This window comes from Strongylocentrotus purpuratus, unplaced genomic scaffold (assembly GCF_000002235.5).
Source record: "Strongylocentrotus purpuratus isolate Spur 01 unplaced genomic scaffold, Spur_5.0 spur5_scaffold_4, whole genome shotgun sequence".
Taxonomy (NCBI): domain Eukaryota; kingdom Metazoa; phylum Echinodermata; class Echinoidea; order Camarodonta; family Strongylocentrotidae; genus Strongylocentrotus; species Strongylocentrotus purpuratus.
This window is the reverse complement of record NW_022145610.1, coordinates 30,267,163-30,291,680: the sequence shown is the minus strand read 5'-3', so window position 1 is coordinate 30,291,680 and position 24,518 is coordinate 30,267,163. Positions and strand designations below refer to the sequence as shown.

The window sequence follows — 24,518 nt, the reverse complement described above, 5'->3', positions numbered from 1 at the left end:
TAATTTCTTAATACACTTATAAAACTAAAACTGAGTCCATTATGTGATGTATCTTGATCAACGTAAATCCATATCAATGTATGTAATAGCGCCACCTACTGGTATATGTTTATGCCAGACAAAGTTATGTAATGAGCCTACAGGGCCACTGTGAAACCCCTCTAATAAAGATCACTCCTAGTCTGGAACTTATCCGTGTCGGACGTGTATCATTTGTCTTGCCTCCAATATATCACATGGTGTCAGGAGAAAAGGAAGACAGGAGTCAAAAAAAGAAGATGTCGGGACTTAGACCCCCAGGACCTCTTTCCTTTGATGGAAAACGTCGCAAAGAATTGGAAGGACTGGCTTAGAGCCTATGAATTTTATGAAGGAGCAACCGAACTTTCGGCAAAGACGGAGCCGGTGAGATACGCCACATTTCTCCACGTGGCGGGGCCCATTACATATCAGTATAACCTATGAAGTGTCTACTTCGAGCCCTGTTGTTTGATTTCAGTTGAACTGGATTAAATAAATTTAATCTAAATTTGAAATTTGATCATAATCAACGTATAACTAAAATAAAATATCTGTCTTGAAATATAATGATAATTACTCTCATAGTATTTACAGCTTTTATTTTAACATTCATGGAAACTTGTGGTCATAACCTGTTATTATTAATCATAACACATGTCTATTTAAGTATTGGAATGAGGATGAGTTTCATGTCGATTACCAACACGTTATAGTTATTAGGGATGATGTTCGGTTTACACATAGATTTGGATATTGAAGAATCTTGACTTTTTCTTTCACCTCCTTCCATTTCCCCTCTTTTACTATATTACTCTTTCTCTCCTTCTGTTATTCCTTCTCTCACATACTACCTTTTCTATCTTATTCCTCCCCCTCTCTCTCTCGCTCTCCCACTTCATATACATATTATGATATACACATCTGCCTTTGCTTTTTTATTGCCTAATTCCTCGCATCAAACATTCTACATAATATGATGCTTTAAATGTAAATAATAGCCTATTTGTATCTATTTGTGGACTCTGTATAGTGTACATGTATAATTTATCTTTTTTCACTTTTAAGTATTATTTTAAGCATACAACCTTTTTAAATGATGAGTTGTATTTTAATTTTACAATATTCACATACCAATATATCATGTATTCGTTGTACCTGGTTTCTCTCTCATCTGACGATGAAGCATTCAAAAACACATACCTAAAGCCTTATTTCTGGCTTTCGTCACTCCTGATTTTTAGTTTTTCCCTTATGGTATTTTTTCTTCCAACACCAGTTCTCCCTCTCTGACTCCCTCCTTTTTTCTCTCCCTTCTTGATTCTCTCTCTCCCTCTCTCAATCTGATCATCTATTAATCTATGTGCCTTTATACCATCTGATAATATAGCTATTTCGGTTTAAAATGTAAAAGAATATTAGTTGAATATATTGCGTTACTAATTGTGTATGCAGTTATTATTTTGTGTAATGCTTTTTACAATGTTCATTATAATCTATTTTTATGTCAAAGATTTGTAAAAAAAAATCGTGCAATTCAGCCTTTGGGCTGCAATGTGATTGTTGAATAAATAAACCATTATATATAACATGATGGTTTGTTTTATCTGACTTATAAGAGAGCATATGTATGCTTGTAATTAAGCAACCAGGGGACCGATGGTTTTAAGTCCTCTTCGAGGGACCTGGCCATAAGGATTAATGCCACACCCAAGGACACTAGCGCATCTATAGTTTCGAACCCGGGACATCCCGGTTACGGGACCAAGTATCAAGTATCAAGTTTATTTGTCATCCAGAAAACACATGTGACAAAATATAATAGAGTATAATCATAACAGAACAATGTAGAATAGAGTGAGCCAGTTGGTAATGGACTTTTTTTTGGAAGAAAAAACGAATTACGCCTTGTCCTTGAGGTACAACAGTCAACGTTAGCAACTGTACCATAATATTATTTTTGGAATATTCAGTCCGTCGCACAAAGCCCAACCCCAACAAGTTCCCATGAACAAGAACCTTGCAGTAATTGACCGTACCAACCCTATAAAATATGACAAAGCAATGACGGTTTACAACAATAGAATCTGACAACTAAAAGTGAAAACTCAAATCACTGTAGACATTATATCTTTGTTATGGTTATGAAAACAGTGGAAAATAAGAGTCATTTCTGACAAATATCGTGGAAGTTCGAGGGGGTCGCAGGGGTTTTGGCCCTCTATTTTAATTTATTTTAAAAAAATCATCTTGCATGTCTATCACTTTATGAAGGCAGTCATTCTATGGAGTATGGATGAAGCAAGTCCGGGGGAAATATCGAGAACCTAACCACGTTTATTTTCATTTTTTATGACAAGAGAAGCCTTAAAGTCTAGATTTTAAAAAGGAAAAGAAAAAATATGCCCAACCCCCCCCCCCCAAAAAAAAAAAGAGAGAGAGAAAAGGGGGAAAAGATTTTTTTTTTTTTTTTACCAAGACCCACTTTGTAAGTTTCTTATTATTGCTTTTTAATTGTTTATAATTGTAGAGCATTATACATCTTATTTTTTTAGTGCGTACCGACCTTCTGCCATCCCCACATGTTCCTGCCAACCCCCTTCAGTTCCCTTGTCTAACGGTTTAACTATTTCCTGTCTCTAATATTTTCCGTTTTCCTAACAGTTAAACTATGATTTTGTTCAGAGAACAAAGAATGGGGGAGTAGGGGACCAATCCTTGCAATGTTTCGAAAAACAGACCTAGGGAAATGTGGAAGGGAATACATTTACGAAACGTGAACCTCGGATAAAGGAGAACATCTGTGAGCTACCTCAGAAAATACTGCAATCACGAAAGAAAGTACAACTGAAATATTCATACCCTTACTAAGTTTGGTAATTTCAGAAGTATTGTAAATAAAAGTATAAAACAAAATTGATTAATGTTTCATTAGAATGTGACATATTGAAGCTTACATCTATACGGTCGTATGAAACAAAGGCCTTTAATTCAACCAGTCCTACCTATCAAAAATAAGCGAAAAAGCATACAATTTACAAGGGGTACGAATAATTTAGTTGTTAATGTTTTTTTTTAAATATCTGCCAATCACACCCCACCCCTACTCTTCTTAACAAATAGGAAACTCATACTACACCAGCGTTGTGACCTTCTCACTGTGTTAGTGTATTTCATCGGAGAATATGCTACCCAATGATTGGATAGTCCAAGAAAGAAACGATGACGTTTCAGTTCTGAAAACAATGACAATTTGGAACCAACAGTGCCCCTGTCTTTTCATTTTAACTCTACTCAGAAGGAGTCATAGGGCGCAGGCTTATATTTTAGGGAGTGCACTGTTCTAGAAAGTTTCCCCACCTGCTTGAACGTCTGTTTTGGGAAAAATCACGTCATTTTCTAAGTATTGCTTGGGGAATTCAAACAAAGCGATCAAACTCATAAAAGGAAGACATCGCTCTGATTAATTCAGACTTTGTTTGGTGAACAATCTGAGCTGGAACAAAAAAGACTTTTGTGAGCATCACTTATTGAGAATCCTGACACGAACTGTAAAATTGATGTGCTGAAATCTTGTGCTAAGATTGCAAAGTGACAGAGATTGACCACGGCCACGATTTGTAATTGTGATTTTGAAAGAACGTTGTTTGACACTAAGATGGCATCTGCACGAGATTGTGGCACCTCATCCGGTGTAAACTTCAGCACATCGACCGAAGCCCAGACCGGCACGAACATCTCCGAAACCAGCACGAACACCGCTTCGCTCAACCTCCGAGACTCGACATCGCAGATGGACGGCCCGACGATGATGAACACCATGGCCCAGGCGAAACCGATGACGGACACGGCGATGGCTGGCGTCGGTCCGACCACCGAAGAGGCGTCGACGCTCATCTCCTCCAACGGGAAAGATTTCTCAACGCAGTCGAACATGGCGATGGAGGGGAGCGACTTCGGGGCGAGCACCGACATGACGTCAGTGAAAACGGCTGGGATAATGACGTCGCCGACTCATAAAACGAACGCGACATCGCAGTTCCATTCGACCACGACTTCTTCATCGACGATGTCGGCTCCTTGTATGCAGGATCTTGGTACGTCGCCGCCGATGACCGGGAGTTCGACCAGGCAGACGCAGTATGAGTCTACTACCATCAGCAAGGCGATCAACACGAGAGAGTAACAGGATAAAGTTCGACGTAAATGTTATTCTGATTATTATTAAATAGATGTTTCGTTGAGGGAAGGAATGGGGGTAGGGAGCACAATATTATGTAAATACATGTAAGTATCAATACACACATTTTGAACGTGGTAAAAAGAAAAGTATCAATCTAAAAACATGTTAATTTATCAGAGTAAAATGCATATAAAATGACTTTAAAATATTAGTATGTGTCTTAATATTGCGTAGACTCATTTTTAACGTGCATTCTTTAGTTCTTTGTTGTATATCTGATGTTGACTTGATTTGATTTGATTAGCATTATGTAACATCGTCATCCTTCCATCTTCAAGGGGGAAGGAGGGGGGGGGCATTAATTGCTCTAAATAACAAAAACGCAATCCAAATTATAGTACATGTGTTTTGTATACCATACGTTTTTCCGAATTGCATTTGACTTGATATAGAAGGCTTGAAGCCGCTTGAACGACTCACATGCTTCACTATGCCTCTCACAATAGCCAGACTATTTTTTATATTATCAATAAACGGCCGATGATCATTCTAATCCATTCATTAAGAGCATATTAAGTGATAGCGATACAATATATATAATGTAATTTGAAATATTCGATGTAATCAATAATTTCTATTTGTTTTATTTTCTTCTTTTACAATGTATCAAAATTAATCGAAGTTTGACTTCATTTTATTATCGAGTTTCATGCCGTTAACAAAAACATATTTGTATTATACGCATTTTCTTTTATTTACAACATCTTTTCAAAGATGATATTTTGCAAAGAAATTGTATAGCCTAACATAAACCTAATTAAAAGCATTAAAATGAAAAAGACCCATTATTTTGTGGCAATGGAGAAATTTGATTTTTTTTTCCTCCACGTTTTGACCAAAGAGAGGTTAGAAAAAATATAGAACCTTGGGCGGTGATCACACAAAAGGAGACTGTGAAAAGGTATATTGGTTTAGTCGTTCTGGTTTGCTATTGCAAGGAATTCTCGTTCTCATGATTGAACCACTGTCACCGTGCAGCTATAGTACTATACAAAATGACAGCTCCAAATATGGTCCAAAAGGCTTCAAGTGTTTTTTTTTTATATATAATGTATATAATCATGTAGTTAAAAAGTAAGAATGATATATTTCAAGGGGTGGGGAAGTCGGACATCGTCAAATCGATTTTTGCACCATTTCTCCGATACCACTTACAATCATGGCATGTCTACATCAAGCTCGTCTGGATTTTTCAGCGTTCTAGCAATTAATTATCTTTACTGAAGTTATGATATATATTGTAAGAAAAATATAGTATTGTTTTGTCCTCTCTTTCTTCATCGTCGCTGTATATCAAATTTTCATTGTAAAAAATGTAGCATACATATGGATATGAAAAATCTTTTTTTCTTCAAATAAAGTTGTAATTTTTATTCTATTGATTGTTTTAGTTGTACTATGTCTCATTTGGGTGATTGGCTGGATATAATATGTTTTGGTATATTCATAATGGTTTATGCCCTTTGAATGACCCATTCATTATAATTTATCAATTTGGTACTAGGCACTAATAAACGAGCCTTAACTGCGGTATGGATGTTTGATGATTAGGCGAGGGGCGGGGGGAAAAAGAGTGAGAAATAGAACTGAATCAGACATAAGAAGTCAATGAGAGAGAGAGAGAGAGAGAGAGAGAGAGAGAGAGAGAGAGAATGAGAGAGGGGGACAAAGGGTAACAGGGAGATTATTTTAGAAAGGGCAAGAATGAAAGCTGCAAGAGAATGTAAGAGAAATATGAAAAATATAATAAAAGTATGTTATCATACCAAGGGGGGGGGGGGGGGGCATTGTAAAGGCAAGGAAAGAGAAAGGGGAGAGAGGAAAAGGGGAGGTTTAAAGATGAACACAATAAAACCTGTGAAACAGAGAATGTATGCCATTGTATGGACATTAGAAGAGTATGGGGAAAAAAAGAGTGATGTCAAGACGAGAGACAGCTAGAAAGTCCCAGATCAAGGGAAATTTAAAGGCACATCTAAAACACTCTTTATTAAAGAAATATTATATATCACCTTTAGCATGTCATTATTGTTTCAATAACTTTGTGTCAATATTGACGTTTGATAAAAAAAAATGTGTGACCAATTGACCAAAACCTTTGATCGAAAAACAAATTACTTTGCCATAATACATCAGTAAATCAGACACTCAGACAAGCAATCAACACATACGGAAAGCAGTCAAAGAATTAACCTACCAGAACATCATTCAGAGACATCAACCATCAACCAATCAACAACGTAACTCATTAGCCAATCAATACCAAGCAAGCAAACAATCATGTTTAAATGTACAAGTAGGTCATGCAGTATTCATCTTACTTGCCAGTTGCCACCTGAAATCTTCTTTTCCAGTCTCCATAGCAACTCTTTGAACTCTTTTTCTTGTACATTCATGCTGAATTCACATGGCTGAAATAGTGCATAAGGAAATATAGAAATTTACTATTAAATTTCAAGAAAATGTACACATTTAATATCAACTGTCTTTCTTCTTCACAATTTACTGTTTCATAGTCATAATAGAGCTGAAGATGTGCATAATCATGTGCATGTGGTTATCAGACTAACAACCTATACAAATTTTAAAAAAATACATGTACTTCACAAAGACTTAATACTTATAATACATATTAAACGAAGGTCTCTCAGGATAATGATCAGATTATTAAACACATTTTCCACAAAGACACTTTCAGTCCCTGAAAATATGCATTAAAAAGAATATGAATCATACTAGTACATGTTGTATACTCTACATTGACCTTTTTTCATACCACATGTTTAGTTGAAATAAAATTGCATGGTAACATATTTCTCAACATGTGAAACAAATATTGAAAGTGGTCTAGAACTGATTGAAACAAATACATGTACATACAAGCAAGTTTTGAGAGCCATCACTGTAAAACAAAGATTAAACGTAATGTATCTCAAATGTTGTTTTGTATGTAACATTTGATATTCACACTTGAATAATAAGGTAGAAATAGTGGTAGACTTTGTCATTAGGCATACATGTACAAAGAAATCAGGAGAAAGACAAAAACAATCACTGCTGTACTATGGTATGTCTTGGTTTTGTGAATGTTATAGATACGTGTTTTCATGTGATCACTGCTTGCAACTCAAAAAACAATCGAGAGCATCCATTAATTCAAAGTTTCAAATGTCTTACTACAAATATCTGATGAAAAGTATATGACATCACTTTGGAGTTTAAGCACCCAATATAATTTTTTTAAATATTTTAATTTTTTATCCAAAGATATTCAATATGAAACAAGCTTATGAAAACTATGGATGGTAAATTACACTCGCTCCCTTCTTTATGTTTATACTCAGCATCTTTTCACAACTCATGATGCCAATTCATAACAGAGTAGATCTGATGCTTTTAAATATAAAGTGTGGAGCATCACTGTTTTTATGTTAACAGTTGAACAAAATGACATTGATGTAAATTTTTTCTCTCCCAGGCATGTCCCATCACAAGATTCCAACAGGAAACATTTGTTGAATTCTCCCATTAAAAAATTGAACATGCTGAAAACAGCTGAATCCATCTTACCAATGAGAATGGGAAAATGTATCATGCCTTTTCTTTCAAATGATTTAAGAGTAGTCACTCTGCCTCTGTCTTGAGATGTTCTTGTACATGTAGATCAAAATAATCATGCAAATCCTGTAGTTCTTACGTTGATCATGTTTAGTTATATGTCTTTACGGCCCATGGGATCGCTGATCTCCGAATTAGCAGAGGGAGAATAAGATGATGATGATAGTGGGATTCGAGAAGATGAAGAGTGAATTATACCAGCCATCACTGATTGGAAGAGATGTAGATGTATAAATGATGGATAAGCCACTGTTCCTCAGTCTTTTTGTACAAGCATCACAAGACACAAGAACTTCCTTCCTTGTTTTCCAAGTTAACACAATCCTCCTCTGATGACCGCTGACTAGTTTGAGAAGTAAACCATCAAGGCATCATGATGATGGAAATTACGGAAACAAGTTTGAATAATACTTAAGTCTCTGAAACTCTGCAGAGTTTGAGATATTGCCTCTGTACATCGTGAATAACTTCATGTTTGTCCAGGATTCAGGTAGCATAACTGTCTCAATATCGTTGGGAAAGTATTTGACCATGCAAACTTACATGTACAAGTCAAGTGCAAGTATGATGAGCCATGCCATGAGCCTGGCAATGTCATCGGCATGATCAGGTCCGCAACTCAGCTCCGCATCCTCATGATCCTTGTGCAAGCTCTGGACATTGAAGTACTACTCTGCAGTTTTTGGTTACATGGACAGGTCTTCAGAGAAAAGAGTCTCAACAAATGGTCATTCGCCACCTCTAAATTCTCCAATCCGACTTGAAGTGGATGGAACAGGTCTGGGATCAAACCCAATCCGTGCGCGAATTCTCTCATCTCGGGTTTTCGTGTCCACAACCTCACCAGCGGGAACTACAGTTTCTTGGTGGGCCGCTGCCCCGTTGGATGTGCCTGCTTGTCCGTTCTTCTCCGAAGTGTTCAAGCCCACAACTTGTTCAGCTATCCGTTTCTGTTCTAGCTCCTTCTTTATATTATCGAACTCCTCAAGATCTTCCAACTTCAACACTATACGTGTGGGTCCTCGTTTGATCATGTTTGCAGTTTATATTTATTGTAGGCTGCGGAAGAGTCACAATTAATTCAGTTTCTAAGTTTGTTTCACTCAACTGAAAATTCGCGCGTTTACTTGCACAAGAACTGAATGAATCGACTAGACTTTGTAGAAAATCATACGTAAGGTGTCGTTAATGGGTTGTTCTTCTTCAATAAGTGGCAACATCTTGTTACGACATTGCGCACAATACGCGACAAAAATGATGCAACCAGGGAAAGGAGAGACTTGTTAAGATGTAAATCACCTTTTATGAGTTACCTTCCCGCAGGTATTTTTCACCCTGTTCGAGCATTGCTTCTTCTCAAACTTTTGTAGCCAAAAGGGAAAAAGTTGAGAAAAAAAATCCAGGAGGGTCGAACGAGGCGGTCTTGGGGCACGGTTTGTGTAATGCACTCCCTTGTCCCTTCACACATTACATTAGGCAAACAATCTTCCACAATGATCTAAATCCTACCCTATATAATTAATTCTCATGAACATACTTGTTGTCATTTCGATTTCTTACTGAATCTGTAATTTGCATTTGTCATTTGACTTGTGATTTTATTAGGCTAGTTTGTTAACTTTAATATCATTTGTTTGCCATTTGAAATGTTGAATCTGTTTTTTGTGCGCCTTGAGTGCCAATATAGGCAGAAAGATATGTGCCGTAATGTGCGCTTTATGATAAAACCTGACTGATTTTGGAATACTAGCATAGTAATACACAATGATATTTTCATTCAAAAAAACGAATAAAAGAAACTCTTGGGAATCATGAAACATACACAAGCGAAGATTTTCAAACGTATGTCACTTTCCCTGACATAGTTGAGCACAATTTTCTGCACATATGTTTGTGTATTTAACGGACCCTTTTTTTTTAACTTGGGCTGTCGAATTTCCAACCCTTTCCGCGTATCTTCTTATCGCCAGTGAGTTTGATGCTAAACCCTTTTCCAGAGGCGGCGGAGCAACTTCCAAATTGGGGGGGGGGGGGGGGGGGGGGACCAACAAAAAGGGCACTTTCAAAGGGGAAATCTCAAAACGAACATATACCATTTTTAGACATTCTATTGTGATTACACTATCAGGGATGATTTTGTTTATTTATCATACAATATTGATGAAGCATCATACTTTGCAGTTGGGTGTGAAGGCCTGAAAGTTCATTTGCGAGCGAGGAAAAACTTTCAGTTTTGTGAGGTCGCAGTGCGAAAAATTACATTTTATAAAGAGGAAAAACCCAACCCTGGCACTCACCAGTAATGAAAAAGACACTCATGAGAATGGAATATGGGCATTTGTCGACGGAAAAGAGGCATCCATCAGATTTTGATAGGGGCATTTACAAAAAGTGAAAAGGGGCATTTATGAAAAAAGGATAGGCCTAGGTTCTTTTTTTTAAAAGAAAGAATAAGGGGCATGTATCATTGTTAAAAGGGTAATTATCAGAGGTGAACAGGGGCACGGACCGTATTTGAAAAAGGGCGCTTATGAGAATGAAAAAGGGAGACTAATAATTAAGGGAAATGTGCATTTGTTGTAAAAAGGGGCACCGATCAGATTTTATTAGGGACTTTTATCGGAGGTAAAAGGGGGTTGTTATAAGGAGAGGGAGGTGGCTCTTATTATAAATAAAAAGAGGTACATGTTAAAATAAACGGGGCATTTATCAGAGGTGAAAAGAGGGTAATTATGAAAAGTGGAAGGGGCACTTATAAGAAGAAGAAAGAGAATTTATTTGGAAGGAAAAGGGGGACGTGTCAAAATAAAAGAAGCATTTACTAGATGAAAAGAGCACTTATCAGAAGGGGTAAGGGCACTTGTCAAAAATAAAAAGAGTATCTCTCAGAATTAAATAGGGTCATTTACAGAAGATGAAAAGGGGCACTTATGAGAATGAACAGGAACTATGTATATAGGTAAAAGGAACTATGTATATATGTAAAAGGGGGTTGTTATAAGGAGAGGGAAGTGGCTCTTATTATAAATAAAAAGAGGTACATGTTAAAATAAACGGGGCATTTATCAGAGGTGAAAAGAAGGTAATTATGAAAAGTGGAAGGGGCACTTATAAGAAGAAGAAAGAGAATTTATTTGGAAGGAAAAGGGGGACGTGTCAAAATAAAAGAAGCATTTATTAGATGAAAAGAGCACTTATCAGAAGGGGTAAGGGCACTTGTCAAAAATAAAAAGAGTATCTCTCAGAATTAAATAGGGTCATTTACAGAAGATGAAAAGGGGCACTTATGAGAATGAACAGGAACTATGTATATAGGTGAAAAGGGGCATTTATGAGAAGGGGAAGAGGCTCTTTTTTATTGGGGGTACTTATCATAAGGAAAAGGTGCACTCATTAGAAAGGAAAGGGGCACATATGAACATATAAGGTACGCTTATCCAAGTTAAAAAGAGGTACTTATTAGAAGGGGAAGGGGCACTTCTTACAAAGAAAAAGTGGCACTTGTCAAGTTGTCAAAGCAAAAGGGGCACCTCTCAGCTTCGAATAGGGCAATTATCAGAGGTGAAAGGGGTCTTATCAAAAGTGAAAAGGGGCGCTTCTCGTACCTGACAAGGGGCACTTACTAGAGATTAAAAAGGGCACTTATGAGAATGGAAAATGGACACTTATTGTAAAGGAAAGTTGGAACTTGTCAAAGGAAAAGGGGCACATTTTCTATGTAAAAAGGGGCACTTTTGGGGTACTTGAAAAAGTGGGGGGGGCACACCTAGTCTCGTTTTGCAAATCTAAAAGTCACTAATGTGTGGTCTCAACAGGGAGAGTGACGGCCGATTGATTCTTTCTTTTTTCTTTGATCATTAAAACCTTTACAAGATACCATAGTACATTTCCGTTGACTTTCAGTCGACAGGCTCAAGAAAAACTGGCTTCGATTTTAGGTATGATAATAGCTTGAAATTTTAGCTTAATTTAAATTTGGTGTTTCTGTTTTCAAGTGATAATTGATCATACAGTTATATAGTTGCCCATACATAAGATTTCTTTGAATTATCACTCTCTTGATATATGTAATAATGGATTTTAATGTTGTCATGGGAATAAGCCCAGTCCGATGTACTTAATTTTGTGTAAAGTTTACAACATAACTCTGCGGACGGACTGTTCGATTGGGGCGGGGGTACGGGTGGCCGGGGCGGGAGCTGGGGGGGGGGGGGATTACGGTACGACAAAGTAATAATGGTAAGCGACTTCAAGCTCAACTTGTCCGCCACAAACAATGCAAAGCCCTCTTTCGCAGTTTCAGTCTTTGACTTTTGAGTTTGACTTTGACTTTGGTCTTTATTGCCAAGCACGTACTTTGCACCTTGAGCGCTGTACACAGTAGACTACAGTGAGTTTACGCGCTCCCATTAGCGGATCCGCTCGAGTCACAACTTTTTTAGTCGATGGGCAGCACCATCATATGTCGAGCATATGTCATTTTTATTGGGTAGACCATGGGCATGACTGGCAAAAAAGGTGATGATCTTAAACTTAAAGTTAAATTGGCAAAGAGGGCTAAGTGAAACACGTAGTGGACACGTAGCTTACTATTACTAATATTGATTTCGTCAAGAAGTTAGAAGTGTGATGGTTTCGAGAAACGGGGCCTCAGACTGTTTGGTATTGAACTATTTCTCCAAACAATTAAAAAGAGTCCAAATCCCCATGATATCACCCACCCATCCTCTGTTACCCTTGATATGAGTCTGCCATTTTATATATTTGTTCAAGTCGCATTCAAACTTTTATTTCCATTTCAGAACTCTACTGGGTAGATATATATGTTATTTTGTCTTCCAAGTGATATTGCATATACCTTATTCATTCTTTTCAACAGAGAACTTGAGTTAGGATGTCGGTTGATTTCAAGGTAGCTCGTAAGGCATGGCGATCTCTGAGTGGCTTGTTTGCAGTCTACAAGCCAGAAGGACTTTCACCTCAGAAAGTCAAGCATATTGTCAAGATGACTCTCCTTGAAGGTAAGAAACAAGAAATGATCACAAAATCCTGGTTTTCTGAAAAATGTTGGTCCCTGTTGTAAATAATCATATAAAGGTTGATACAATTGTGCCAAATTTTAAGTCTCGCCCTTCAGATATTTGCAAATACCATCCTTAAGGATGAGCAAGCAAGAAGAGGTTTATGTTAACATACCGTAGGTAGCGTAGCGAAATGTAGTGGCATGATAAAGACATGTCCGGAATGCAAAATGTTTAAGATTTAGTGATGATGTTTCATTTTTGTTAATGGTCTTTTTTATGTTTCTTAATGAACGTATGGCTGACATTAAGCCTCATTAGAATGATGTAGCATAAATCAGCTCCATATCCTAGCAATGTGGTTCTACTACTATGTGATCAAATTTAATGATTTTCAAAAATTATGCAGTTTGCATTGAGGGTGTGACTTTCCGTTCCACTACATTTTGCTAAGCGACCTTAGTCTGATTTAAAATCAACCTCCAAGTTCTATAAATCTGTTATGAAATAAATGAATTCTGCCCTGATCAATCTATCTTTATGATATCTTCCCAAAGATTATTTGAAACGCTTGATATTAATTTTTGTATAATCTATTCAGTGTCAGAATAGCGCTCTTCTGGCTCAAAACAGACAAAATATATTAACATTGAAATAAATTGCTTGTACATACATTCTTTTCCACCATTTTGGGGATACTTAAACATGCATTCACTATGAATATGACGGACAAAGAAAGCGGACAAAATATACAGTTCCTCAGGTAGACAAAGGAACATCCCTTCACTGCTATTATGTACAAATGTGTAGAACAGGTGTCACATGCATATTCACCTGTTCTACACATTTTTAAATAATAGCAGTGAAGGGATGTTCCTTTGTCTATCTGAGGAACTGTATATTTTGTCCGTCATATTCATAGTGAATGGCCATGGGTCTAATCCTTGTCCCAAATTTATATACTTTCATTAAGTGACTAAATTGCTTTCCCATCGGTTCAGCACCCAATAAAACTCTCATTCTACCATCTCTCATAAATAACATTACAGAGCTGAATGCGCTGAAGCAGAGACCTCAGAACACCCTGGTGAAGATTGTCCCTGAGACCGATTCTCGGGTCACGGCCACCAACCCCGGTGCCTTGAAGGCCATGAAGGTACCCAGCTTCACAGACCATCCCCTGGTGAGAGGACCGGCCTACAGGGACATTGCTGTATCTGTGGTGTCCATGGGGTTGGACACCAAGTCTTGCGGGGTGATGGGTAAGAGGACGTTAGCCTAAAACCTGAAATTTTTGCAGCGTGCAACTCTTGCTGTAGTATCAGCAATAATGGCTTTTGTCTCATGAAAATCTTGCAAGGTGCAACAATTTATTGTTGTGAACTTGTGATGAACACCAAGTCTTGTAGTGTGATGGGTAAGAGGACATTGCCCTAAAACCTGAAAGTTTTGCAATGTGCAACTCTTGCTGTAGTATCAGCAATAGCGGCTTTTGTTACATGAAAATCTTGCAAGGTGCAACAATTTATTGTTGTGAACTTGTGATGAACACCAAGTCTTGTAGTGTGATGGGTAAGAGGACATTACCCTAAAACCTGAATTTTTTGCAGCGTGCAACTCTTGCTGTAGTATCAGCAATAGCGGCTTTTGTTTCATGAAAATCTTGCAAGGTGCAACAATTTATTGTTGTGGACTTGTGATGAACACCAAGTCTTGTAGTGTGATGGGTAAGAGGACATTACCCTAAAACCTGAAAGTTTTGCAATGTGCAACTCTTGCTTAAGTATCAGCAATAATGGCTTTTGTCTCATGAAACTTTTGCAAGTTGCAACAATTTATTGTTGTGATTGTGTTAATTCTAAGCATTAAACTTTCACAAATCAAATCCTCTTGTAGACTTCACTAAATTTTCTTGCTCACAAATGTTTCTGTTTGTAGAGTAGGTTGAATTTCTTTGTAAATGGTAGTCATGCCTTAAGAACTGTATGCACTTCTCAAAATGAGTACGGTAGAATTAAATCTGGCACACCTACTGCCAATTCAAATACAGGGAGGGCCTGAACCTAAGGACCATAGTGAAACTCTTTACTCTTCCCAGGCATCAGGGTCAATGGACAATGATACAAATGAGGAGGAGGAGGAAGATGATGCTAATGAAGATGATAATGATGATGTTGAGATGATGGTGATGATAATTTCATCATAAGGATAATGATGAGAACTGAGACAAGTATGGAATTGGAAAGGAGCTCCATGTCTGGGCACCATGTATGCAACGTTCTGCAGAATAGGGGTAAAGCAAAACATGCAACAGTCCTACATTATAAATCTTGACATTAAAGGGACTTGCTAACATTGTTCAGATGGGAGAAAATGGTGCTAAGGTAGCGACTTCAATGCTAGATGTACAAGTAAAGATAATCTGAAAGTATTAGACCATTATTAATGATGAAAATTGGGAAAACTGATCTGATCGATTCCTTAATTCTCCCAATAAATTATACAATTTAATTACCGGTACATGTACATTACATTTTAAGTGAATGTAAATCGTCACAAAGCAATGAGTTGGCTCTTTATACCATTCCAGACATTTAACTCTTAAGCTGCCCCCATGCAATTCACCCAGTGCCACAGTGCTAATCCCTATTGTGCCAGCCACTAATCCCCTGTGAGCCAAGTTTATTGAGGGTAGGTTCAATTAGCGTGTGTACTTATGCACGGAAATGTGTACGTGGCACGCGAGCGAATGAGAGTTTATGTGTGCATGGCAAGCCACCGGAAACCCGATTATGTGAGCGTGGCTCGCCAGCGCATGCACGGAACTGTGTTCTTGGAACGATATGAGTTAAGTGTTGACAGATTTTTAATAGCCTGTCTTATTTTTTATTTTCATGGAAAAATGGTTGGGAAAAGTCAAAAATGGTTGGGAGAATTTCCTGTTCGAGGGTGTCGCATAGTGACGCCTTCAAAGAAAACCATAAATATCTTTTTTGGTTGAGAATTTATTCAGATTTGTTTGCATGTTAGAGGGTCGCATGACAGTAGAAAGAATATAATAAGTAACATTTTATACAAATATTACACATATTTTCATTAACCTTCAACAATGTTACTTTAAGCGCTACTGCCTACATGCAAAATGTTGCCTTCTACCCAATATTTATCTTTCAATTTTTAATATCTGTCTTTTAACTTAGTGTTAGCTGTACGGGATGGCAAGAAGCTTGTGAGTCAATATCAGACGGCAAGACTACCACGACATTACACCATAAGAGGGCGCTTTGGTGTGGCGACGGACACACATGACAGCCAAGGCAAGGTCTGGCAGAAAACAACATATGGTGAGACACTGAAAGACTTTAAACTTAGTATAGGCCCATTTGAACAAATAGCTGTGACCAAGAGCATCTCTCAAGCAATTTTACAAGCCCTTTTGCCTTCAAAGTTTCCCTTTTCTCATTTTCGACTGGTAAATTTGATCTCTTTTATACTGTTAACATGTATGATGGCATGTTATTCTTTTAAATTGTATAATATTGTAATGATCTATTGTTTTTATATGAAGATGGAAATAAATGAACAAACGAATTACCGGTACAAAACATGATCTAGTCTTCATTGCATATTTTAAAAGGTATTGTTTTTCTAGTCACGATTATGTAAGCTTAAGAAGGGAGGAGAGATGTGAGTTTGACTCTTTTGTTGTTTGGTGAACTGTCTGGTGAATTTACATTCTGTTTAAGGTACTATTCAGGCATATATACAGTATCTCAATAAAACTGATCTACAACAGGGAACTGTGTGCAGCTAAAAGCAATTTCCATGCATGTATTTTAAAGGAATCGTTTAACAATGCTAAATCTGAGATGCTAAAAGAAATCTAAAAGTGGTGTAGTTCCTGACTGACCTAAAGGTTTATAATTATCATTACAGCATGAGCTAAATCCAGGATTTTGTTTCAGAATTTGAGACAAAGTTACCGGATTCCTTTAACAGAGGTGTACCTTGCTTATCTCTTGCTTGAAGCTTACTGAGTTTATCTTATTCCCTTTTCATTCGATAGATCATATCACCATGGAGAAGCTAGATCGCATCACTTCAAACATCCACCGCAGCTTCCAACGAGAACTGATCCGCCAATCGGGCGTGGACATCCAAAGCCAGGAGGCCTACGAGCTGGCAGTGAGGGGGCTGTTACATCCGGTAGGACGGACAAACCCTCTCCTGACAGACATCACTTGCACAATGTTTGAGCCTCCAGAGTTTGAATTGGGTAAATCTTTGAAGAGAAGTTATGGTTACATATATATGTTCCAAACAGAATATTGATTTGTTACATTACATTGTAAATTGATTTATATGTTTATAAACAGAATATCGATGTACCTACATCAATGAAGTTTAATAAATACAATACATGTATGAGCATTGTTCTTGATGGTTCCTCACAATCAGGGTGATCATTTACCAAGTGTGTAGGACTTGTGAAAGAGAAGTACCAAGCGCATTTTATACCGATTTTTATAGTTATTTGTTATGTAACAAAATCTTATTAATATTCTTTTGCTCTTTTCATAGTTTTATTGTTTGACTGAGGTTTAGTCATACAACTCTTGAAATCAAGTAATGTTCTATTAAAAAAAATAAAAAATAAAAAATAAAAAATAAAAAAAATTAGCCAAAGATAAAGTGATATTGGATTTCAGGGCAGTGATTTGGGAGAATGTGGGATATGTCCCCCCTTGATCACTATCTTGGCTAAACTGCTTTGAATTTCGGTTTCCATCAGGTGTGACAAGAAATGGCTGCCTTTTGATAAAATGCTTTATCTTCACCACATGCTATTTTTCAAAAGATGAAAGCATTCATGATTTAATATACTTCTTTTGCTCATTTTTTTCTTCCTTCAGAGCTCACCAGCTACGCAGACACAGCTCAATACCTCAGGAAGGTCATCCATGATATCGGCCAAGAACTCAAATCCTCCGCCATCGCTACGCAAGTGAGACGGACACACGACGGACCGTTCAACATCGAGCATGCCCTGCTCAAGAAACACTGGAAGCTGAATGACATTGCTGCAGCCATCGAGGAGTGTCGGCCGCTGGTTAGACCGTCAGAGCTGGTTCCTCTCAGTCAGAGCAGGGAGGCTGTCAGGGTGATGGAGGAGGTGGATCAGAGGTGGAACCAGGTTCACCAGGATTGACACGAAGATATTGAAAACCACAAGACTATGGCGTTAAAGACATCGTTTAACAATGTGAAATCGGAGATGCATGGCCCTACGTGTTATCAGTGCCTGTGATATGGTGTAATAGTGAAGCCCTAAAAAAAATTGCGCTTCAAAATGATCATGAAGTTCCTCAAAAAAGTAAAAAAAAAACTTTGAGTGACCGGTTTTACCATACTCGTTTTCCCCAATAGACTGTAGTGTTATGAAAACCGTTAGGAAAACGCAAAATTTGGTTTCGATTTCCAATCATAACTATCTTGATAATCAGACAGGCGATCGGCTTGTAAAAGTCATGGGGTTCCTGACTGACCTAATGGTTTATAATTATCATTGCAGCTGGAGCTATATACAGGATTTTGTTTCAGAATCTGAGACAAAGTTACTGGATCCCTTTAATGCCACCATAGTAGGGAAAGGAGTTTGTGGACACTTAGAGGTGAGCAGCCAGAGGACTTATGGCTTGAGGGGCTGGTAGGTTTAAAACACCTCCAGTTTAAACACCTTTACAGCGTCTTTTGGAGGAATACTACCAAGTACCAAGATTATCAAGAGTTGCAATCACCAGATCCAAACAGGACTGAACAGACTGTATCATTGAAGGTCCAAGTAAAGCCAATACATTGTTGGAGATCAACCAGGGGACCTACAGCTTAGTTCATATTAAAGTCAACTAGGGGACCAAAAGACTAGCATTCACCTGATCGAAACAGGATTGACCAGGCAGTATAACTGGGCTTTGCTGTAGAAGTGACACTGTCTTCGAGATCAGCTATGAAAACGAATGGCTTTCAGTGCCATTTAAGATGCTAGGTAGATGAGGATAATTTCATTACCACAAGTCAAGCATGCATCTTGTAAAAATAAATTTGGTGTTTATTTTAACCTGGGTTTCCAAGAGGCACTGAATGTCTGGATATAAATATAGCTATCATGGCAGCGTTTCATGAAAACTGTCGTCAGTACAAGTTCACCGACATCCCATTGAAACGCGTGTTAAACTTAATTCACGCATTTCAACGGGATGTCGGTGAACTTGTACTTATGACGAATTTGTGAGATGCTGCCTGGACTCCTATGAATTTAAGTCCTATCCAAGAGACCAGATAGTGGAAGATGAATGCATTACTCCAAAACTCTACCAGTCACTAAGAGTGATTAAGTATGATTAAGACTACTAGGGTGTGTTGTTCCATTTTAACCTTCAATGTGAATAAAGCATATACCGCTTGTAGACTAGGATTCATGGGTACCTACACATAACATGTGGAAATTTGAATAACCCAGCAATTTACGATCGATGAAATCACCAAGTACCCCAACGCTTATCTAGATTGATCTGAAATGTTTGAAAAAGTACAATGATTTGGTCATTTTTATCTATATTTTGATCAGGTATCTTTCTTCTCTTTCCCTTTCTATCTCTCTCTCTCTCTCTATTTTTTCTTTCCATCTCTTTCTTCCCCTCTCTCTTTCTCGTTCTCACAGACACACACTCACTGTCCCTTTCTATTCCTTTCTTTCTGAACATCTTTCTTTTTATCATCCTTTCCCATTTCTATTTTATAGTTCACTTTCTGCTCTGTCACTTACTCCATCATACCTCCTCCCTCTTTCAAGCAAACAATATGCAACTGAGATGAACATTGTTTTATATAACCAAAATAAATCTTACATATTTATGCAATTCATATTTTTTGTGAAATATTCATTTTATTGCAGTTCCCAATGTTCATAACTATCAATAAATATATCAATTTGAATTAAAATGCAGTACTTGATATTTACTACAAAATGCAGCCTAATTACAAGAAAATTACAGCAAAGGTGACAATGTACATACATGAGTGGCTTTGGTGAAATGTACTTGCATTCTTTCATGAAAAAATTACAGTGTAATAGTAAAACAAAATGATTAGATATGTAAAATTTTCACTGGCATACCATAAATGAGATGAAATGATGGGTGCAAATGATGACAACCATTAAAAAAACAATCAAAGAATATTAGGACACTCTTAATCTTTAGCTGATGACTTTACGAAAGAAATAAATGAGATTTATGAATTACAGAAGACAAACACACACACACACACACGCACACACACAAACTGTTTTTAATGAGCTACATATACACATATTTACACATAATCGGGATATGTTTGTGATTATATAAAACATTAACAAATATATGCAAAAAAAAGTGATGAGACTTTAAATACAGAACATAGCATAATATAAAACAGGCACAAGAGAATGAGCATATACAGTTAAATGTTAGATAAACTTCTCCATAGAGTGATAGAGAGTAATAATTGAAGTGAGATAATAAGCACACACAATGAAATGTGTGTTGAAACTGTCTGAGCAGTCAACAAATTTGGATCAAATTCCTTGGGATGGTGTGTTACTAATGAGAACAGGTGGTCATAAATTATAATAATCCTGAAGACCTGATCATTAATCAATGTTCACATAGCACTTAATATAAAGTACATGTATACAGAAACAAACTGATAACAAAAACGCAGAACTAGCACATAAAAACAGGTACTGCATAAAATACAATCTTTTAAAAACAGAAACGGACAGTTAAAATTCATTTGAAAATTTGAGTACATACAGTAATGTGCAGCTTCGGGTGCACGTATTTGTACTATGTATATAAAATGTTTATGAATATGCAGAATTTCATTCCGACATCTTTACAAATATAAGATCATATATGAAGACTGGAAATCACATTTATGTTTTGTAACAATTTGTTTGTTGCACTAATTGTGAAATATAGAACAGAGTAAAATGTGCACACACTATTCAACGATGAAAGATTAGATTGCAATTCAAAATATATCAATTTACCAATATTCATATTTCATGATAATGATGACAGTAGGCTCTTTGGTTCACAGACATGACCTGATTCATAGCACATTGAAGTGGTATGATTATAACCATCGTAAAAAAGGCCCACTTGAAAAATGTAAAACTTTATTAAAAATTTGGACACATCTGACTTGTGGTACATTATCACATAGTCAATTTGTTTGTGACACGTGATTGCTGCTTTTTCATTGGATACCACTAATTTCTAATCAATGTATTCCTGGTACATAAAGACAATAACTGCGTGGCAATAAAGGTTGGTTTTAAAGTCTGGCATTTTTGAAAGACTGCGGTCACCTCTTCATTGAACTACACTCTTGGCTTGCTGAAGTCTTTGACACACGACCTTGGTACACGTCCTTTGCGACCTTTGACCTCTACCTCCAACCAGTCACCAACTGCACAAATTAACGGCAACAAAAAAAAAAGGAAGGAGGGGGGAACAAACAAAAACAAAACGGAAAGATTAGTAACTTGTCATCATATTGTGAATTGTAGTGTGTTGAACTTGATTATATTTCTTTCTTTTTTTCATTTTCAATGGGCAATATTTCAAGATTCCATTTTGTGACTCCCTAAAAGCATTTAAAATTGTGTGACAATAACTGCTAGGTCATGAGTGATACACAAGGATCCTGTTGTCTTTAGAATTACTGATAAATGCAAAGTTACTTGTGTTTGTCCTTATTCAAAACTACGTTCATTACATTTCAAAGTAGTATTTGAGGTGGTGCCCCAACACTTACTTTAAGGAGTATTTAACACCATTCTTCTAAAGAATGTGCCATATTTCAGTTTGTTACGAGTTGACATTTTTTATTTTTCATTAACTAAGTTTGAAATGTATTTGTTTACATGCAGTATCTGCAGGCGCACTGGAAGCAGTATGGGATGGGGGGGGGGCAAACATTCCAGGGGGCTCACCTTCTAGGGGCAGTGACGTAATGAGCAAAAAACATTTGGAAGGGGGGGGGCAGAAGAAAAATCTGCATCACCACCACATTTACACGTTACATGCAGGCCCCACCGAAAGTTTTTCAAAGTGGCGTGTTAACGATCAGGTAGAGCGTAAATTGGCGTGGGGTCCAGGGCCTGAGCCCTGAGTATCTGAATGTGGCCCTATGACAGAACTTAATTGTGGGATGAAAAAAGATTAAAGTTAAACATACCTTCTCCCGTGATAGTGATCAGATCACCTTCCGATACAGACACTTCTCCCTCTACATCATTCTCATGAGAGGCTATAACAAGGGCTGTCTTCCGCTGGCCTGGCTTGCTAGGGCCTCCACCTTTAGCCACACGTTGCTTCAGCTCTGGCTTGAAAGCTAGGATAGGTGGCTGTTTTCCAGCCGCTGCAGGCTTGTCTGCTGTTGCAGGCTTGGACCTCTCCACTGGAGTTGGTTTTGCCTGCAAAAGTCATTAAATTCCATAATTTCAAATAAAATCAAACAACAATCTTTAATTTGTCTTTTTCTTTGACTCTGGATTAAAGAAAGAGAGAAAATATCATACTTAATTAATATAACAAAGAAAATAAAAAGATGTCAACAACACCTTATTCATTCCTTTTCACAATATCGGATAATTCACGTAGTACATGAAGATAAGGCTCGTTTTCCAACATTAGTGATTTTTTTAGCAAACTTTGACAATTTTTAATACAGGGAAAGCTCTGCACTGCATGATTCAGAGTGACTTTTACCAAGTTCCTTTTGAAATCCAGTCATATTGCCTAAAAACTTACGATGATCAATCCATTTGATTCTTTTCAAATAAATTTGCATAAACTGATTTTTATAGATTGATTTTTCCATTCAAGACATTTGGCTTTAATTGTTACCTCTTTCTGCACTGTGACTGTGACTGCAGCAGCTCTCCTCACTACAGGTGGGCTATCCGATACAATCTTGACCAACTTGGCTTTGTTACCAGCAAGCTTTCCACCATTGGAAGCTACATGGTTGTTGTTGATATTCTTGCGAGGAGGATTGGGAGAGGGAGCCTTCTTTGGGGGCGGTGGAGGAGGCAGGTCCGGTAGTCCAGGGCTAGATGACCTCCTCCCTGGGTTTAAGAGGTTTATAGCGTGTGAAGAGCTTGGCGGTGGAGGAATGGGTCTATCTTGAAGGAGGTTGCCACCGCTAGGCTTGGGCCTGGGTGGGAGCTCCGGTTCTGTATTGGACCCAGGGGGAGGGGGTACTGGTCTTGTAGAGAGACTGTCCAAGGAGAGTTGCTTGATGGGTGGACTGGGCACTGGTCTTGGAGGAAGTTCTGGCATTGATTGGGTTGGTTTTGGAGGAGGTGGTCTCGAGGGCAAGTCATCCTGAGGGCCTTCTGTTGGTAATGCAGGTACCTGTCTGTTTGACATATCAAAAAAAGGGTTCTTCGTTACTGGAATCCCAGGTAACTTGCGACCTGCATTTGGGGAAAGCGGGACCGTTCTGCTGCTTAAGTCACTGATTCTACTTGCAATTGGTGCAGGCCTTGAGGGTAAGTCTGGTTCATCTGTACCAGGGGGTGGGGGCACTGGTCTGCTTGGAAGTTCTGGGGAAGCATTGCCAGGTCTAGCTGGAACAGGTCTGTCAGCAAGGAATAGCGGTCTACTTGGGACATCAGAATCACTAGGTGCTAGTATCAACGGCCTCTGAGGTAGATCTGGACTAGCAGACTTCCTGGGAGGTCCAGGTAGTGGTCTATCTGGAGGGGGTGGACTGCTGCGTTTTGGGGATGGCAGTGGCCTACTTAGTGGAGCATCGCTGCTCTTTGTTGGAACAGGCCTCTGAGGAAGCGGCCTATCAGGTACAGGGCTGGAACGACTTGGTGACGGCAATTGACGACTTGGTGGTAACTCAGGACTATTTTTTTTCCCACGACGATCAGGAACAGGACTTAATCTAGTTGGAGAAGGCAACGGACGACTCGGTGGTAAATCCGAACTGTTGTTCTTCCCAGGACTTGCAGGAAGCGGTCTGTTAGGGACCGGACTTAAACGAGATGGTGACGGCAATGGACGACTTGGCGCTAGCTCTGAACTCATCTTCCTGCCAGGGGTCACAGGAAGTGGTCTTTGAGGGACAGGACTACTTAGTGCCTCTCTACTTGGTGCTGGTGCCTCTGGTAGCACCTTATCAAAGTTGAACCCTCCCGACTGAGAAGGCGGAGGTCGGCTAGGTGGTTTAGAATTCTGCAAGGACTCCACTGTCACTACAGGCATCATCCATGGAGCTTGAGTGTCTGGTAGACTAGGTCTTGGCTGTCTGGAAGGAACTGGTCTGTCTGGAAGGCCTGGACTGGACAAACTCTGTGACTTTGGCACTGGCAGGGCTTTAGAGGGTGCCGAAGATGGTGTTGGTGTTTTACTTCTTGGACTCAATACCGGCACGCCAAGAGAGCTGGATGTTTTCAACGGGGGAGGAGTAGAGGAGCGCTGCCACAAAAACAAAGCATATAGAAAATATAGTTTACTTACTATGCTGCAATCGCAATATCTTTTACCAACCTC

The 24,518-nt window shown here is 38.2% G+C and overlaps 3 protein-coding genes across 4 annotated transcripts in view; 1 reads left to right on the top strand and 2 right to left on the bottom strand.

Moving 5' to 3' along the window:
* Window positions 1-6,713: 6,713 nt before the first annotated feature.
* Window positions 6,714-9,287, bottom strand: LOC762933 (anaphase-promoting complex subunit CDC26). Its single transcript, XM_003726705.3, has one exon. The coding sequence runs from the start codon at window positions 8,911-8,913 to the stop codon at window positions 8,608-8,610; it is 306 nt and encodes a 101-aa protein (XP_003726753.1). The 5' UTR covers window positions 8,914-9,287; the 3' UTR covers window positions 6,714-8,607.
* A 2,455-nt stretch (window positions 9,288-11,742) lies between these two features.
* On the top strand, window positions 11,743-18,225 carry LOC576668 (mitochondrial mRNA pseudouridine synthase Trub2). The gene is made up of 6 exons (XM_030997313.1): window positions 11,743-11,817; window positions 12,759-12,900; window positions 13,950-14,162; window positions 16,101-16,244; window positions 16,967-17,176; window positions 17,814-18,225. Exons 2-6 carry the CDS (start codon window positions 12,774-12,776, stop codon window positions 18,107-18,109), a joined length of 990 nt encoding a protein of 329 aa, XP_030853173.1. The 5' UTR covers window positions 11,743-11,817; window positions 12,759-12,773; the 3' UTR covers window positions 18,110-18,225.
* A 1,599-nt stretch (window positions 18,226-19,824) lies between these two features.
* Window positions 19,825-24,518, bottom strand: part of LOC576602 (titin) — a 30,322-nt gene continuing 25,628 nt past the window's right edge. For both annotated transcript variants that reach the window (XM_776890.5, XM_003726703.3), the window contains exons 9-11: window positions 22,860-24,443; window positions 22,189-22,426; window positions 19,825-21,417 (exon numbers count right to left, since the gene is read on the bottom strand). In XM_776890.5, coding sequence (XP_781983.4) covers window positions 21,329-21,417; window positions 22,189-22,426; window positions 22,860-24,443 — 1,911 coding nt within the window. In that variant the 3' untranslated portion in view covers window positions 19,825-21,328. The remainder of the gene's footprint in view (window positions 21,418-22,188; window positions 22,427-22,859; window positions 24,444-24,518) is intronic.

Excerpts from the sequence above, each read along its gene's own strand:
- LOC762933 (XM_003726705.3), bottom strand. The coding sequence starts at position 8,913 with ATGATCAAACGAGGACCCACACGTATAGTGTTGAAGTTGGAAGATCTT.
- LOC576668 (XM_030997313.1), top strand. The coding sequence starts at position 12,774 with ATGTCGGTTGATTTCAAGGTAGCTCGTAAGGCATGGCGATCTCTGAGT. Across the intron at positions 12,901-13,949 it reads CAAGATGACTCTCCTTGAAG|AGCTGAATGCGCTGAAGCAG; the intron begins GTAAGAAACAAG and ends ATAACATTACAG. Across the intron at positions 16,245-16,966 it reads CTGGCAGAAAACAACATATG|ATCATATCACCATGGAGAAG; the intron begins GTGAGACACTGA and ends TTCATTCGATAG.